Below are 19,571 nucleotides of genomic sequence, written 5' to 3'. Positions count from 1 at the left end.
CTTACAAGATTTGGGGCTTATATGTGGTGCAGACCCAGAAAATGGCCCATCTTCCATATTTCAGTGGGATTTACTCAATTTCTAGTTGTCATGGACTACACAGTAATTTTTTTTTTATTACTGCTTTTTGTGAAAATGACTCTAAAAGAAAGCCAAATGCTTTTATTGCCTTTTATAAAATAAATTTCATACTAGAGACCTATTTAGCAATTTGGGAATTTGCAAGGGTTTGGGGATCTGCTTTATTATGTCTCAGATTGTCACTGAGAGAAATCTAAGTAAATCCATCATGACAGATAAAAGACTATTTTGGCTTAAAGCTGAAGGAATGAAAGCACTCTCCTATAAAATAAACTGCTATAAATACAAAGCTCATAGAAATCTAAAGCCTTTCCTCTAAGGTTTAAGCTTAAGGAAACTAGCACAAGCTAGGTCTGAAGGACTTGGCCCTTTCCTGCAACAACAAAAGTGTGGACATCAAGGCTTATAGCTAGAAGCCATCTGCCTTTTACAGCTCCTGCTACAAATGTGGGGATTACCTCATCAATCCCTTCCTAGTGACTAAATTAACACATACATACCATTTATGATAAAACTAATGAGATCTCCTCCTTCTTGACTGCGGATTATTCTTCTACTCTCTTTAGGAGGTAATATCACAATTTTGCTTCCCCTTTGCCCTCTTTATCTCAGATACAGAGATTCCCTCCCAGATTCATTTTTTAAACTGTGATTTAGTTACTACTGCACAGTTAAAATAGAATTAACTTTTCTCTACTCATTCAGCCCCATGTTCCCAGTCCAGATGCTCATTTGGAATCATGAGTAACAGTTGTAATTCACATAGAAGTCCATTGGTCCTCTGCCTTTTTTTCAACCCAGCTGTATTACTCTATTACCTCATTTTCCAATTTCAGCCTCAGAATATATCTGATGGACAGGTGAAGCAAGTTCAGCTATAATCATGCTATATAACCTTGCCTACACCATGCTTTCTTTTTTTCTTTACCATATGAATATATATTAACAGATATGGAATCCGTGATTCCATAATCTCTGGGACAATCTACAGAAAACAGAGATGCCTAGAATAGAATCTAAAAGGTTAAAGAAAGAGTGCTTTCTCTTCTCTGGCTAGAAGATAATGCCAAGTTTGTGGCAAGGCTCTGTCTAAAGGGAAATTCTGCACAGACCTCTTTGTTAAATCTCTTCATAGGCCTGTAAGGAAGATGATCAGGGAAAATGTACCGGGGTTTTAATAACTGTGACCTATTCTAGATAAACCACTATTTCAGTACTTTGTGGACTTTGCCAAATGGTTTCATAATGTAAGTATTCTCTGCAGCAGTCAAATAAAAAGAAACTGGCTATGTTTTAACCCATTATCTACTGGTAGGGATTTTGAGTATTTGGCCTATAAACACTGTTAGAAAAAATTTTAAATGCCTTATCTTAACATGAATTTTTAGACTTTTTTTCCTTACAAAATATATACAAAATCATTAGGAATTTAGAAAATATAAAGAAATAGAAATCCATAATTCCATCAACCCAATTTAGATAATTGGCCCCTACCACAAACAACATTTTAGACATCTGTATCACTCTTAAGTTGAACAAGCAGGATTCATGTACTGTACTCAAAGCAGTGTTACAGTAGTTCCCCGTTATCCATAGTTTCACTTTTAGAGGTTTCAGATGCTTGTGGTCAACTGCAGTCCAAAGTACACTGAACGGAAAATTCCAAAAATACTATTCCTAAGTTTTAAACTATGGGCTGTTCTGAGTAGCTTGATGTCATGTCAGGCTGTCCCACTCCATCCAGCCAGGATGTGAATCATCCCTTTGCCCAGCATATCCATGCTGTATATCCTAACCTGCCCATTAGTCACTAAGCAGCCCTCTAAATTATCAGAATGATGTTGGTGGTATCACACTCACATAATTTTTATTATAGTATATTGTTATATGCTCTATTTTATTATTAGTTATTGTTGTTAATCTCTTACTATGCCTAATTATAAATGAAACACTATCATAAGTATATATGTATAGGAAAAAGCATAGTATATGTAGGGTTTGGTACTAACTGTGGTTTCAGGCATCCACTGGGAGTCTTGGAACTTATCCTTCATGGGTAAGTGGGTCCGTTGTGCTTTGTTTTCCACTGCCCCTTTAAAACATCTGGAAAAGAACATTCTTCCTCGAACAACTAGAGGAAGAGTTCTTCTGATTACTGGTAATAAAATGCCCTCTAAGCAATTTGAATCGCTTGTCTTAAGTAAGTAATTAGAATGCCTAGTCTCATACCATGATCAAATCTGTACCATTGATTTAAAATGTCATCATTTTGCCCCTCTACCAGATTGGGGCTGTTTTGGGGGAAAGAGTATACTCTACCTTATCTCCTTCCTCATGCACTTGTGATACTCATCTATAAATTGAAGATAATAATCTGTACCTCAACACTATGGTTATTGTAAAGATTAATGTGAAAATACATTTAAAAATGCTTAGAAAAATATTTAACCCATATTTCTAACAATGTTACTTTTAGAAGTAACTATAAATGTAATCATTATTATATAATTATTATAAATGTCCTCTTTATAATTTATTTGTTTGACTTATGAGGATTTTCACATATTAAATATTCTTCACATTGTAATTGTATTCAGCTGTACAAATGTAGCATAATTTCAGTGCTAAACTGGATGTACATATCATTTCAAATATTTTCTCACATCATTGGTAATCATTGTTCATCATCTCTGATTTTTTTCCCCTTTAGAATATACTGTTGAAATGGAATTATTGGGTCAAAATGATTATTTTAAGGCCTTTAATACATACTAACAAATCCTACAAAAATCCTACAAAAAATCCTACAAAAAATTATTATCAGTGTGTATTATATTTTCAAGAGTAACTTAAAATTCTGGCCTATTATCTACTATCAGACATTGATTTAAGTATAACAGCATCCTTGGAAAATAAAAAACAGGCACAGAATGTTCTCTTGGGTCTCTTGAGTGTGCCAACAGATTTCTGGAAACATTTTTTTGCTCCTGGGAATTAGCTAATCTCATATAGGTTTGAATGAGGAGAAATCCAATATATCTTCAGAACCAGAGCATTCCAGGGACATAACTACACAACTACACTGATCATTCTTTCTTAATAGAAAAAGAAAATGAAGTAAGAATGAGCAGTAGTGACTCTCTATTGTGGTGGCTCATTATGAGATACTTAGATTGAACTGCTTTAATTATGTAAATGCATCTGGTGGATGAGTATTAATAAACTCTTTAAATAAATCATAATTCTGCTTTCCTTAGTATATTATATTTTAATTAAATTTCTGAGCACAGTCAGTAACTGTGAAGTTATACAGTTGACAAAAATTAATCACTAAGGAGTGTAAATCAGCGAGATACTAGTCTAACATAAAGCACATGGTAATTAGATAACAGATTAGAAGTTTTGCAGATGTCGCGAGAAGAAGACACTGTGGTTCTCATTTTTAGCATTCCAGATAGGTATTATAAAGGAAATGCCAATTTTATGAAGGTCCCACAAACACAATATCTTAAAGGTCTGAATATAAAATTATCCATTTTGGAAAGGTTATCTTCCTGCGATACCGTACGCCTCTTTGTCTTTCCACTCTCTTGCTCTCCCTCACACACACACACACACGCACACACACACACACACACACACACACACACACACTCACTCTCTCTCTCTTCATGTTCTCAGATGCACATGTAACGCCAACTGAACAAAATATTCACCCTACCACCAAATAACAACCATTGGACCAACCTTATAAAGTAGTGGCAGTTTTCCTAATTTCAGGAGTGCAATCTGATTTGTGACATTTTTCATTTTTTTAATCCTATTTAAATCATCTGCATTTCCATAACTCACATCAATGACTTCAGCCTGAAAGAGAAGACAAAGAAAAATAAAGCCCTGTCAGAAGCATTACAGCAAATTGCCCATTTAGCATAAGAAAATCATTCATAGTAATTCAAAACGTTCAAAGGAGAACTAATCTCTCTCTTACCCTGTCCCAATCATGACCTTTCTATTTCTATCAGGGTACAACAATTCTCCTTTGAGAAGTCACTTGAGAAAAAGGTTTAGATTCATTTTTGCTTTGCAGTCTCTTCTAAACAAATTACAAACCCAGTTTATGCCTCTAACAGACCACCCAGTTTGGTATATTCTTACATTCATGTTTCTGGAATTTGAATCATTTTATAAGATGCTGCAAAATTAATTTCCTTAAGGTTCAACAACAATCATACTACTCTTAGATGTGAAAATAACTCAAAGATTCTCTACTGTTATCCAAATTAAGAACAAAGTTCACAATGCACAGCTGTTCAGGATGTGCATATATCCAGCTGTGAATGACACCCCCCTGGGTTATGCAGGATACAACCTATACAGCCACCTATACCACTGTGAAATTCAAGACTTTAGAATATAACACCAAACAACTTCTTCTGTCACATTTCCCACTACTCCCTTAGAGTTATGTTTCATATCAATATTTCTCATTTTTAAAATTCTCATTTTATTAATGTAAAAGTTCTATGCCTTCCTGGAAATTTTACTGGGAATCCTATGATTTGGTGAACCCCATCCCACACTTTGAATCGTACTGCCCTGAGAGTTCCATCCAGCATACTCCTACAGCCAAGAGGATTCCTTTGGACTTTACTTTCTGGAATTTCTATTATTAAAATAATAGCTGTTATGCTTTCGAGTCATAAAATTATAATACTAAATGTGCTGTTTCAGGAGGGAGGAACTTCAAGATGGCGGAGGAGTAAGATGTGGAGATCACCTTCCTCCCCACAAATAGATCAGAAATACATCTACATGTGGAACAACTACAGGACACCTACTGAATGCTGGCAGAAGACCTCAGCCTTCCCCAAAGGCAAGAAACTCCCCACGTACCTGGGTAGGGAAAAAGTAAAAAAGGAAAAACAGAGACAGAAGAATAGGGACGGGACCGGTACTTCTGGGAGGGAGCTGTGAAGAAGGAAAAGTTTCCACACACTAGGAAGCCCCTTCACTGGTGGGGAGAGGGGGTGGGCAGGGTAGGGAATCTTTGGAGCCACAGAGGAGAGTGCAACAAGAGGGGTGCAGACGGTGAAGCAGAGAGATTCCTCCATAGAGAATGGGTGTCGACCAGCACTCACCAGCCTGAGAGGCTTGTCTGCTCACCCGCCAGGGCAGGTGGGGGCTGGGAGCTGAGGCTTGGGCTTTAGAGATCAGACCCCATGGAGAGGACTGGGGTTGGCTGGGTAAACACAGCCTGAAAGGGGCTAGTGCACCACAGCTGGCCAGGAGGGAGTCTGGGAAAAAGTATGGAATGGCCAAAGAGGCAAGAAACCATTGTTATGGGATGCGTGAGGAGAGGAGATTCAGAGCACTGCCTAAACGAGCTTCAGAGACAGGCGTGAGCTGCGGCTATCAGCACAGACACCAGAGACAGGCATGAAACGCTAAGGCTGCTACTGCAGCCACCAAGAATCCTGTGTGCAAGCACAGGTCACTGTCCACACCTCCCCTCCCGGGAGCCTGTGCAGCCCGCCACTGCCAGGGTCCCGTGATCCAGGGACAACTTCCTTGGGAGAACACATGGCATGCCTCAGAATGATGCAACGTCATGCCGGCCTCTGCCTCTGCAGGCTAGCTCCGCATGCTGTATCCCTCCCTCCCCCCAAACCGAGTGAGCCAGAGCCCCCTAATCAGCTGCTACTTTAACCCCGTCCTGTCTGAGAAAAAAACAGAGGCCCTCAGGTGACCTACACACAGAAGTGTGGCCAAATCCAAAGCTGAAACCCAGGAGCTGTGCAAAACAGAAGAGAAAGGGAAATTTCTCCATGCAGTCTCAGGAGCAGTGGATAAAATCTCTGCAATCAACTTGGTGTAACCTGCATCTGTGGAACACCTGAATGGAAAACGAATCATCCCAAAATTGAGGCAGTGGATTTTGGGAGCAACTGTAGACATGGGGTTGGCCGTACGCAGCTGACCAGTTTTTGATTTTTATGTTTATCTTAGTTTACTTTTTAGCGCTTGTTAGCATTGGTGGATTTGTTTATTGATTTGGTGGCTCTCTTATTTTTTCTTTTTTTATTACTTTTTATTTATTTTAATACTTTTAAAAAATATTTTATTTTCATAACTTTATTCATTTTATTTTTTTCTACCTTTCTTTTTTTCTCTCTTTTTTCTTCTGAGCCATGTGGCTGACAGGTGCTCCGGTCAGATGTCAGGCCTGAGCCTTTGATGTGGGAAAGCCAAGTTCAGGAGATTGGACCACCAGAGACCTCTGAGCCCCATGTAATAAAAATCAGCAAGAGTTCCGCCAGAGATCTCCAACTCAGTGCTAAGGCCCACCTCCACTCAACAACCAGCAAGCTCCAGTGCTGGACGACACATGCCAAACAACTAGCAAGACAGGAAAATTGTAGAATAATACAAGGCTGACCAGTATTTATTAAATAAATGGTCACATAATATTAATGCTCACATTGTAAAAATGAAATAATTTATGTTTTCCATTTCAACTTTCTAAGCTATCTACTAAATATGACTCACTGATAGCATCTTAAAACAGAGATATTATACATTTGGTTATATTAATGAACATACTTTTCATATTTAGGAGAGTTTGGGGAAAAATCATACTGGTCTGAGAGCGTGTAGGCCAGACTATGACTTTTTGTTTGTGTACATACCAGAAAAATATGGCAGTTACTAAAATACCAATTCTGTAAGTGACATCAAAAATGGCAATTTCAATTAAAGAGCTCTCCAACTCATCTTCTATAAATAGCATATATAAACGATCAATGCATTTTAACATGTAAGAGGATTTTATCCCACAAAAATATTCCCCAAAACAGGCATAATTTTGTCAATTTATTTTGGTTTATGTACTTTGAGGCTATGCATTAAAAGTCAATATTTACAGAAGTCTCAATGTTCTGACAGTTTGACAGGTGATAATAAAAATTATCTACTGTCTTCAAAGGATGCTTCTGAACCAGGTCCTTTCCAAAAGTCTTTCATATTTACCTTCAAGCAAACTGAAAATCACAGATGCAAGAAAGCACATTGAATTTTTCTGAGACAAATCAATATACAATGATATGATAAAATGTCAAGCCATTTTTTCCAACCATTCTTGTTGCTACAATGAACCTCTCTTTATTGCATGTATTCTGTCACGCTAGAAAACCGTCCACTTACCAGTTGGCATACCATGTTTAATTTATGTCCAAATATCAAGGATTAAGTCACATCTGAGCAGTCTTTGGGAAATGCCAAGTGAACAGGAATGTAGGTGCTTGTTGAACTATTTACTCTATGTGTACCAGTTTTTCCCTAACACATAGAGGACTTCCTGACACATAGGAAAGAGTAAATGAGAGATGCAGAGTGAAAGGAAACTAGCTCTGTTTTATTTTTTTTTTTACCAGAGAGAAATATTAAAAAGTCTACACATTAATTTTTATTTAAATTGTATATGTTAATTTTTTTTTTTTTTTTGCGGTACACAGGCCTCTCACTGTTGTGGCCTCTCCCGTTGTGGAGCGCAGGCTCCAGACGTGCAGGCTCAGCGGCCATGGCTCACAGGCCTAGCTGCTTCGTGGCATGTGGGTTCTTCCCAGACTGGGGCACGAACCCGTGTCCCCTGCATCGGCAGGCGGACTCTCAACCACTGTGCCACTAGGGAAGCCCTATATGTTAATTTTTGAACAAAGAACTTAAAAAACAACAATTGTAACAGAAAATCAAATATTTATACTTTGTTAAAAAAGAAAAAGTAGCGGCATGACAACAGACGGGCCACATAGTAACAGCTAAGAGGATACTGGTACACCTTAGAAATGAACAGTAAAATACAATTATCTTCTATCCACTGTAAAATATGTGATTAGAAGGAATCATAAACCAAATAATTAGCAATGACTAAATATCAAAACATTAAAAAGTGACATTCTATAGCACCAAATGTTCTATAGAAAAGTGGAGAGACTATTCTGAGAAGAAGCAACAGAAGAGAACAAACAAGAGAACTGAATAGAATTGTTATTTTCTGTAGTAAGCTAACTAAAATTAATAGAACAATCATGGAAAGTAGCCAGGTCAGAGAAGTGTTTCTGGGGCCCTCCACCTGCTGGTGGCCTGGGTTCAACATTGAGGAATGATCCAGGGCCATGTTTCTCTTCTACCTGAGGTAGCAAAAATTATTCATGCTTATGAAATGATGTATGCCTTGAAATTTTTCAGACTTGACATTTTCAACCAAATCAATCACCCTGAATCCTCCCAGTTTTCTCTAAGAGAGATTCTGAATGTACAGAATATTTGAAAAGCCTGCTTTGACTAAAACAGTAATTTTCTACTCAAAGTCAGAAATGGTAAGCCCAAGCAGTTCTCATACTGACAAAATACAGGGTTATCAGAAGTACTATTCATCTAAATACAAATTTTACTTTAGAAACTTACTACTACTTTATGTAATCTAGCTTTTGAATATTCTTCAAATTAAAGTGCTTATGTTTATTAAAAACTTGTAAAATCAGAATGATCTCCCATGTTTACTGTTATCCTTTCTAAAAAAATAGTATATTGGTAATGATGAAGAGTTCAAAATTCAAAGATTGTTAGTACTTTCTTAGTTCTTTTTTTCAAGTTCACTGAAGGGCTTTCCATCATAGACCTTATTATGAAAACGACAATGTATTAAAACACGAAAGCCAATGCTGCTTCCTCCCACCCTTGTGTCAGACATCACTAATCAATCCTTTCAAACTCCTTCTCAAATTAGTATTCTAGCTAATAAAGACCAGTTAAGATGGGGTTGGCATAAGCATCCAGATATATAAAATATTAAGTATTTTAGTATTAAAAAGCTATTAATAATTTAAATAATATTTAGTTATTTAAAATATTTAATTACTAGAACAGCAGAAGAACTAATCAGTTAAAATAGACTCCCAACCGATCAGAAGGGACACCAGCAAGTGTGCTAAACTAGTATATCCCAACTGAATTCAGCACTAAGCATGAGACACACAATCCATTCTGCTGCCTTCAGTGTAAAAGGTCAGATAAAGGGATGGCTTGTCAATTTTATCACTTTTTATTACTGTAATATAAACACATGCTGAAAAGATATTTGCTACAATGATATACTAAATGCAGTGCTTAATGGCACAGTGAATATTTTATTTTATTTGTGTACAGTGACCATGTTTTGAAAGCAGAAAAAACAAAGATAAGCCAGAGTAGTCACTTGTCTTGGCATATAGTAATCATTTTTAACAACTTGTGAAATGTTTTATAATCTAACATATAAAGCACATCCATCTAAAGGAGAGAAAATTAAGTTAAAAAGTACTGTAATATAGAAATTTAACCAAAGTGAAGCAAAGTTCTGTCAGGATTATATTTCCATATTTACATCAATAATCTCCAAAGTCAACAGGCAAAATAATGCAAACCTGGGATAAGAATGTATACTAAATTAAGAAAACAAATTGTTGGGAAGAAAAAAATGCACTATTTAAGGATTTTCTAGGTAATTTAGAAAAAAAAAGATATGCATTAGAGATGTGGGTTGAAGCGTGTGCCTAGGTCTTGGCAAAGTGGAAAAAATTCAGAAGTAGATCAGGGCAAGAGGTGGGTAACGGCAAGAGAGAGATGAGGGCAAGAGGAGGTTCACAGGGAACCCCAGCTCTTGGAAAACTGGAATTTGAATACAGAACCTTAGAGGGAGAGAGGGAGGGAGGAAGAGAGAGAGAGAAAGAGAGAGGGAGGGAGGAAGAAAGAGAGAGAGAGGGAGAGATCACATGCACGCACGTGTGTATTATAAGAAGGGTCAAATTGGACAGGGCTGTTATGATAAAAAAGGAAAAATAAAATCAGTACTTAACCATTTATGTCCTCTGTACTAGACATTTTACCATGGAGATTACATCAGTTGTTTTCAATCTTCAGAACATTCATATTTCTCGATATTTCTGACCACTATACAGATGAGGAAATGGAGTCTAGAATATTTAGGTAACTTGCTAGTTTTCATAGCAGGATGGCACCATGCAGTTGTGTAATTGCTTACCTAATAGCAAGTTTCCCCTATTAGACTGCCAGCTACATGTGGGCAGTGTCCAAAACTTTCTTATGGATCATTTTGCTCCTGTGATCAGCATAAAAAAGGGCACTCAGTATATACTTGCTAAATGTTGAATGTTTCTTGTTACATTAGTGACAGCCAGCAGGCTAAATTCTATATCAGTCAGTTTATCTTTCAGTATCAAATTAAAATACAAGGAAAAACAGATTAATAATCACAGGGTACTTTATTTAATAAATGATACTCAACTTATTAAGGTAAGGATATTGAAGAAGTTGCAAATTCATTCAAGAGAATTCTTCCTGGAGACCATGAAAGTAATATGATAGAATTCTGCTTCCTTTAAAATCAACTATATTAATGTACTGAAATAGTGCATAAATCTAAGGATCAACTTTTCCACAGATCTCTCTAGTTCTGAAAAGACTGAATTTGCAGCATCCAATGAAATGAGGTAAATCTTATTTGTAAACTGTATACTGGCATTTTATGAAAATTAAACTATAAATTAAATCTGCTAAGAAAGTTATGTTATCAAAACATTGTAAGTGGCATGCTTTAACTTATATTAAAACTAAAAATCCTGACCTAGAATTTTCTGTCAAACAACAATTATGGTAATTCAGAATCTTTAGAAATAACTTTAGTCAAATTAGAAATCTGTAGTCAAGGGGCTTCTCTGATGGAGCAGTGGTTGAGAATCTGCCTGCCAATGCAGGGAACATGGGTTCGAGCCCTGGTCTGGTTAGATCCCACATGCCGCGGAGCAACTGGGCCCGTGAGCCACAACTACTGAGCCCGCGCGTCTGGAGCCTGTGTTCCGCAACAAGAGAGGCTGCGACAGTGATAGGCCTGCGGGGCTTCCCTGGTGGCGCAGTGGTTGAGAGTTCGCCTGCCGATGCAGGGGACACGAGTTCGTGCCCTGGTCTGGGAAGATCCCACATGTCTAGGAGTGGCTGGGCCCGTGAGCCATGGCCGCTGAGCCTGCGCTTCCGGAGCCTGTGCTCCGCAATGGGAGAGACCACAACAGTGAGAGGCCCGCGTACAGCAAAAAAAAAAAAAAAAAAAAGTACAAAGAGAGGCCCGCGCACCACGATGAAGAGTGGCCCCCGCTTGCTGCAACTAGAGAAAGCCCTCGCACAGAAACGAAGACCCAACACAGCCAAATATAAATTAATAAATTTAAAAATAAAAAAGAAATCTGTAGTCAAACACTTTCTCACTCAAAATGTTATATTTCTTCTAATGAAGAGGGAGAAAAATAGTCCATTGTACTTTAACTGTTTAGGTGAATTCAACTATCTTTGTTGTAAACTTTTATTTCGTAAAATAGGCTTTTATTCTTTCCCAGGAATAAGATGTAACCTCCCTAACAAATATTTCACTATGGACACTATGTTGTGATATATCACTTTTTTATTTGTAAATGCTTCTATCTACGAAATTTTAAATCCAGGAAAAATATATACCTTAAATATGTGGAAACTAGTCCCATGGACTACCTTGAAAAAACAAAAAAAAGCAGCCAACTTTGAAATTATTTTGTTAACTCAGTTACTGCACAGAGCTTGTGAAATCAGAAACAGAAGGTTATATTAAACCAAGGGATTTTATGTAGATTCTTTTAAGTGAATCACTTACATACAACTTTGTTCAAAGCCATTCATCTCACATTTGTGCACCGTTGAACAAAAGATGGATTCCACAAAAGAGGGGAGACAAATAAAATGCAAAATCCTTTTCAGCATTGAAAAACTGCTCGAAGCTCACATTTCTTTATTTGTGAGACAGTAGCCTCATCTTCATACCCAGACAATAATACAATTTCATTCTATTCCTTTAGCTATCCGATATTTGTATCTGTAACAGGAAGCATTCAGAGCTAAATACATATAGCTTTGCCTTCTGCCATAACACTGATAAGTTTGCCTTTGTTTGAGAATATTAAAAATAAAAGAGGAATAAAAGAGGAAGACAAAGTCTTCCTAGCCGTGAGAAAACAGACATCTGATTATAAGTTATCCAAGGATTCCATGCAGCGATTATTTTCTCTTTAAGACTTTTTGACAAAATATTTGATACAGTGTTCAGATTTCATGTGTTAAACTATGTCATGAAATTTCACAAAACAAAGACAAGCAACGCTCTTCAGGCCCAACCTGACATGCTTTGCCATTCTGCATTCAAAAATAAAATACTTCATTTATCTGAGCTTTCAGTTTTAAATGAAAAATTATATTATATATCAGGGAATTATATTTATCTTATTATGTATTCATACTTAAGGCATTTTCCTCCCTAATGATTAATATTTGTCATGTTAAATAGAAGACAGGAAGACTGTATTCAGACAATGTGGTAAACATTTGTACTCCAAATTTTATGATATATAGTTCTGATATTTTCTTAATTTCTCCCATTTAAATGCATCTACTTTATACCAACTACTAATAACAATAGCTAACATTTATTGAGTGCTTCTAAGTTCCGGGCCCTTGACATGGTTTCTATCATTTCTTCCTCACAACAATCATTTGAGGTACTATTACTATTCCCCTTATACAGATAAGGACTTTTGAGGCTTAGAGAATTGAAGCAACCAATCCACAGATGTGCAACTGGTAAGGAAGGTTCCTAGTCTGGGCTCCTGAACTATGCTTTCTGAGGAATGGGATAGTGAGAAGTGTGTTGGTAACAATATTTCATGCACAGCTAATGAGTTGTTGAAAATGTTTCTTCATAAAACTGCATCATTTGGCTTGTCTTCCCGATACAAAGTAATGCTTAACAGAAAGAAAACTTCAACATTTATAAAATGTTTTGGAATAAAAACAAATCCCTTATTCAAAGTAAGAACATGGTAGACCCAATCTGACCAACCTGTATTAAATACTAATTGTTCCCTTTACTCTTCTGTACCTGCACTGGTTTCACAAAGGACAAAATAAATAACTGCACAGGAATTACATAAAGCCATATATTCTATTTATAAAACTGACTAGACATTGCCAGCACTATCAATGTCTTTAACATTATGATGATATTATAGTTGATATTTCCCTTTAATAAAAATATAAATCACTGTTTATTCCCTGAAGCTAACCTCATTCATGCTAAATTATTTATGTATCCATTTTAATATGTATTTTGCATCTGACAGGAAAACTCTCCTCAGGACCATTTTACTGACCCACCTGTCATTATGATGGGGTAAACAATGTCACCTTTCCAGTGCACAATGAATTACAAAATGTTGCAAAGTACACCATCCATCATGCTGGCACTAAGTAGGTTTTCGAAGTAGATCTCAGATATCACAAATGCTGTTTAGACTGTTAGCAGAAAGCAAAAATTGGAAGCTTATACAAAACGGTCATATGATGAATGGACATGATAGCTCTTCAAAGTAAAAGGGCATGGCTCTTCTACAAATAACCTTGTCAAAAGCAAAAGTAGTGGGGAGCTTTGCTGGCAGTTAGACTAGAATAATTTAAGAACTTGTTAATGGCACTGCCTGATAGAAATTCATGCAAATACAGTGTACTCAAAATCAAAAAGTCGGTATGCCTGAGTCATCAGCAGCAACCTCTCAAGCTTGATTTGAATTGGGAAATAGTCTGAAGAGACACAGAAAATTCACCAGTGTCCTATTAATTAGAATATGCGAGTTTCAGTAATACACCTATCTAAAACACGTATATAAAATATATGCAAGTATTCTATATGCATATAAAATAGTCACCAAGAAATTGCTTTGCTTTTGAAAATTATAATACTAATATAGTAAAAGTTTAAAAAGTCAATATCACATTATGTCCTTTATAGAAATCTTTAAATTACTATGTACTTAGTGTAATAGATTTGAATTATTAACATAATTCTAAAAATACTTTTTGCCAGTGTTGTCATCTAATTTGCACGGTTAATTTCTTAAATTATGTTCTTCAAATACAAAGTGTTTGTTTTATCTATAATTACATTTTAGTTCCTTTAACATTATTCCCTTCTATCTAGGCCTAATATTTCACACATGGAAAACACTCCTACATCTATAGCTAACTTTATTTCTCCCTTTTAATAGCTATATTATTTAAAATCTTTTCCACCACTTCTTTATTGAAAATGGTATTTTTTAATTCAAATATAGTTGATTTATAATATTATATTGGTTCCAGGTATGCAACATAGGGATTCAATATTTTTATAGATTATACTCCATTTAAAGTTATTATAAAATATTGGCTATATTCCCTGTGCTGTACAATATATCTTTGTAGCTTATTTACTTTATACACAGTAATTTGTATTTCTTAATCTCCTATCTTGCCCTTCGCCTTCCCTCTCCTTACTGGTAACCACTAGTTTGTTGTCTATATCTGTGAGTCTCTTTTTATTTTGTTATATTCATTCACTTTATTTTTTAGATTCCACACATAAGTGATAAAATAGAGTATTTTCCTTTCTCTGGCTGACATTTCACTAAGCATAATATCCTCCAGGTCCATCCATGTTGCTTCAAATGGCAAAATTTCATTTTTTGTGGCTGAGTAATATTCCATTGTGTGTGGGTGCCTGAGTGTGTGTGTAAAAAATTACACTGCTATGAACATTGGGGTGGGTGTATTTTTTTGAGTTAGTGTTTTTGTTTTCTTCGAATATATACCCAGAAGTGGAATTGCTCAGTCATGTGGTAATTCTGTTTTTGGTTTTTTGAGGAACCTCCATACTGTTTTCCATAGTGGCTGCACAAATATACATTCCTACCAAGATAATACTAGAGTTCCATGACTTATGACTTCGCAGACACTTAACTACTTCCATGATTCTATAGTAGACCTTGGTTTTCTTTTATATGAAACAAAGAGAAAATTTAAACACTTATAACTGGTAAGATAAATGTGTGAAAATCCCACAGAGATATGGTTACACAGGAATATAAAAAAAAATCCAATGTGCCCAGGCAATTATTAAAGAGGTACACACTAAGGAGACACAAGCTATAGTTCCACGTCTTTTCCATATCACCTCAGTCCAGGAATAATGGATGTTTGCCAGAGGAAACTGGAAAGAAAATAGATGGGGGTGATTCCAAGGATCCACTCAAGCTTCTGGGGTTTTGTTCTGTGTTTCGGACATGCTTTTGTTTAAGGAAGGAGATGACTGTGCTGTACTTGAATCAACCAGGATAAAGAGGAGCCTGGAAATATGTAGGGCTTATGTAGGGTTGGGAGTCTAAAATATGTGGGGTAACTTTAGAATCTCGACTTGGGACCAAAGTTTCTGAACCAAAGAAAGAATGCTGGCGGCCTCCCTCTATTTCCAATAGTACGCAAGTACTTTTCCATTATTGCCTATCAGATATAGTGTATATTCATCAAGTCAAATCATAGTCCTACACTAGAAATATTACAGACATTTAATATTATGTTAACTTTTAATTAATAAAAAGGCTTTCAAGGTGGTGCTGGTTATATGCGGTTCTGCTAAATATCAGAGAATGTTACAACACAGAACAAGAACAATGCCAAAGCAGTTGTTAGCTGCTTCTCCTCATGCTGCACCCGAAAAAAAAATTTTTTTTAATTGGGAACAAGCATGTATTTCTGCAATGTAATTTTAAGTGATTTAAATTAATCATCTTAATCAGAGTTAATAATAAGTTGGATTCTTAAAAATCTGTGCCAATAATCAACAATCAGAAACAGCATTTCATTCATATAAACTCTATAGAAGAAATCAATAGTTTTATAAAAAAAACCTGAATGTGTTTATTCAAATGAGACTTTTACATGGAGATGGAAAAGTTACCTATATAAAGGAAACTAGTGACCAATTAAATGCTATGGTATCTAACTGCTCTCTTGTCCTTACCATAGGCTAAGCTCTATCCTCCAAGATTTACATATATTAATTAATTTAATTCTCATAACCAGCTTATGAAGCTGGAACTATTATTATCCCCATTACAGAGATGAGAAAACTCAGCCCTATATGCTTAATTAACAGTGGTAATTGGGCAGCTGAGATTTGAAACTAGCCCACGTGGCTCTAGAAGCTGTGCACTTAACCACAATGCCAAAAAACCACCACATCAAAAAACCAGCTAACCCAGAAAGACTAAAGCAATAATTCACGCCTGGTCCCTTGTTTATATTTTCCATCATAAAGCAGACACACTGTATGTCAAATCTTAAATGTGTGAGTAATCACATCAATTTTCCACTTCATTTCTTGTGTGCATACACAATTTCAAAACACAACTGCTTCCATTTCTATTCTTTCTATCCACATTGATCTATTAAAATTTGCCTCTTCAGAACCAAAGAATGAAATGAACTCACACTGTAAGGATTAAGCAAACTGTGAATGACTCAGTCACACACTCAACACTTTTAAATTAAATTCTTCTAACATGTTTTCACTTTCAAAATATGACAAGAAAAGGGTCAGGCAATTCAAATCTTCCTTCCCCTTTCCTGGCACCTCCACACTGAGAATATTTACTGGTTATTTTGGTATGTTGCTTCTTGCCAGTTAGCTCAATTTAGATGAAAGCTGTTGTTTTCTAATTTCATTTCACTGTAAATGACAGAGACAAATTGTCATATTACCTTGAGAGTTCCACTGGCAGAATAGGCTGCATATGAGTAGAGCGGATCTTGGCTGCCGTGTTGTCCGGCTTCTTCGCTGCAAGGCTGGCCATTAGGATGAAAGCACTGGCCACTGCTGCTTAGAGTCACTGAGCTGGGAGAAGGGCCTGGCAGGTTCAGCAGCACAGAGTAATTTACAAACTGTACGTCTTCTAGGCCCAAAGAAGTCCACTGAGTCTTAATCTTCTTTGAAATTTCTATGTCGTTTTCACTTTTGTACAGTTGTACCAAATTTCTGAAAGAAATTTAAAAGGTATATTCTAAAAAAAGAAAGGAAATCTTTATTCTTTCAAGTTGTGGTGATTCAGTATACGAACCATTATTAATAGATGTGGGATGTGAAAGATGCGTGAGACAGGACACTACACAAGAAATTCACAATTTGGTAGAGGTGATGAGCTTTACAGAAATTATAGAAAATCAAAGCAGAATGAATTAAACTTAAATTAAGAACTAATAAAGGTCTATGGGACTACAGAGAAGAGCAGAATTAATACCAACTAGCTCTTTTATTACTTCTGATCCTTCTATTGACAACAACATAATCTATTTAAAACTCGGTTCCAAACCTAGGGGTCATGTTGGTTGAGACAGTTCTGCACTGTAGCTAATATGATTACATATAAAGCTATGTGATTAATACACAGATATTGGTAGTTAAAAAATAATGCAGAGGGAACTCTTCTGATACAAATTACATGCCAAATTACATGATGCTATGAACATAATGATATGCAATAAAATCAGTATATTGTGGCAAAACCAACCACAGATTGTCAAACCAATATGAAGTTAATTTTTGTGTGTGCTTGCTGTGTAGTCTATATATTTATTCCTATACTTGTTCCATAACCCATAATGACACTATTTTTGCTTAGGACATCCTAGAAACCAGACAAGCTCTGTTTAAAAAATGCATAGAACCTAGAAAAGCATGAGATATGGGAAATTAAAAAAGAAAAATTTAATAAAGTTTTGCTTTGTTTTGGGCTAGAATGCAAAGGAACCAGCTCTTTTTTCGGCAAAAAATCTTCCTATAAGCATTTTATTGCTATCCAAACTATTTTACTATAGTTGTCATTTTTGCCCATCAAATTATTTTTCTCACACATCCTTATTTTAGGACCCTGTTTATTCAAGAACCCTCAATGAAACATATTTGAAAAAAGAATAAGAAACAGGCACAATGGAAAAAAATACATAGGATGGCATAGGAAAGTATTACTGGAGAAAAAAGGTCTGTTGACACAGCTTAAAAGCTGGTGTATACAGGAAGGTGCGATGACAATTTACCAATTGTTTTCTATCTTTTTAAGGTTATTTCTATTCTTTTTTAAAAAAATATCTAATTTGACCAATCATCAGTGTCATGTAAATTTTATGGAAAAACTTATGGGAAGAATTCTACTTTTTATTCTGAATAATACTGGTCAGCCTTGTATTTTTTTTTTCTTTTTTTGGTGGGGAGGCTTTTTGAGGTATAATTGACAAACAAAATTGTATATATTTAAAGTGTACAACATGATGATTTAATATACATGTATGGTGTGAAATTATTATCACAATCAAATTAACACATCCATCAACTCACCTTTGTTACTTAGTTGTGTGCCTGTGTGTGTTGAGACCACTTAAGATCTACTCTCTTGGCAAAATTCAAGAATACAATACAGTATTGTTAACTATAGTCACCACGCTATACGTTAGATTCTCAGAACTTATTCATCTTATAACTGAAGGCTTCTATTCTTTGACCAACATCTCCCCATTTCCCTCAACGCCCAGTCCCTGACAACTATGATTCTACCCTGTTTCAAAGAGTTTGACTTTTTTTAAGATTCAACATGTAAGTGATATGATGCAGTCTCTGGCTTTCTTGGTCTGGCTTATCGCACTTATCACAGTGTTCTCTGAATTCATCTACATTGTCGCTAATGGCATGATCTCCTTTTTTAAGGCCGAATAATATTACTGAATGTGTATATTGTATATACACACCACTTTTCTTTATCCATTCATCTGTCCATGAACACTTAGGTTGTTTTCATGCTTTGGCTATTGTGAATAATGTTGCAGTAAACATGGCAGTGCAGATATCTCTTTTAGATACTGACTTCATTTTCTTTGGATATATACACAGAAGTAGTACAGCTAAATTGTGGTAGTTCTAGATTTAATTTTTTGAGGAACCTCTATACTATTTTCCATAATGGCTCTACCAGTTTACATTCCCACCAGCAGTGTACAATTTTACCTTTTCTTCACACCCTCACCAGCATTTGCTGTCTAGTCTTTTTGACAGATCTCCTAACAGGTGTGAGGTGATATTTCATTGTGGTTTTGCTTTGTATTCCCTGATGATGTTGAGAACCTTTCATGTATCTATTGGTCATCTCTGTATCTTCATGGAGAAATATTAAGGTCCTCTGTCCAGTTTTTAACTGTTTTTTTTCTTTTTTTGCCATTGAATTGTGTGAGTTTCTTATATATTTTAGATATTATCCCCTTATTAGCTATACGTTGGGTATTTTCTCCTATTCCAGAGGTTGCCTTTTTATTTTGTTAATCATTTCCTTGGCAAAAAAATTGCCAAGACCAATGTCAAGAAGTATTCTTTTTTAGGAGTATTGCAGTTTCGGGTCTTACATTTAAGTCCTTAATCCATTTCAAGTTAATATTTATGATGGAGTAAGATAGGGGTTTCTTTTGCCTGTGTACATTGTTTTCCTTACACGATTTATTGA

General features: G+C 35.8%; 1 protein-coding gene across 2 annotated transcripts in view; it reads right to left on the bottom strand.

Moving 5' to 3' along the window:
* The window catches only part of NAALADL2 (N-acetylated alpha-linked acidic dipeptidase like 2), a 1,193,283-nt gene that overhangs the window by 653,153 nt on the left and 520,559 nt on the right, over positions 1-19,571 (bottom strand). For both annotated transcript variants that reach the window (XM_032631175.1, XM_032631174.1), the window contains 2 exons: positions 16,789-17,062; positions 3,829-3,948 (listed from right to left, as the gene is read on the bottom strand). In XM_032631175.1, coding sequence (XP_032487066.1) covers positions 3,829-3,948; positions 16,789-17,062 — 394 coding nt within the window. The remainder of the gene's footprint in view (positions 1-3,828; positions 3,949-16,788; positions 17,063-19,571) is intronic.

This window comes from Phocoena sinus, chromosome 4 (assembly GCF_008692025.1).
Source record: "Phocoena sinus isolate mPhoSin1 chromosome 4, mPhoSin1.pri, whole genome shotgun sequence".
Classification (NCBI taxonomy): domain Eukaryota; kingdom Metazoa; phylum Chordata; class Mammalia; order Artiodactyla; family Phocoenidae; genus Phocoena; species Phocoena sinus.
This window is presented reverse-complemented; position numbering and strand designations above follow the sequence as displayed.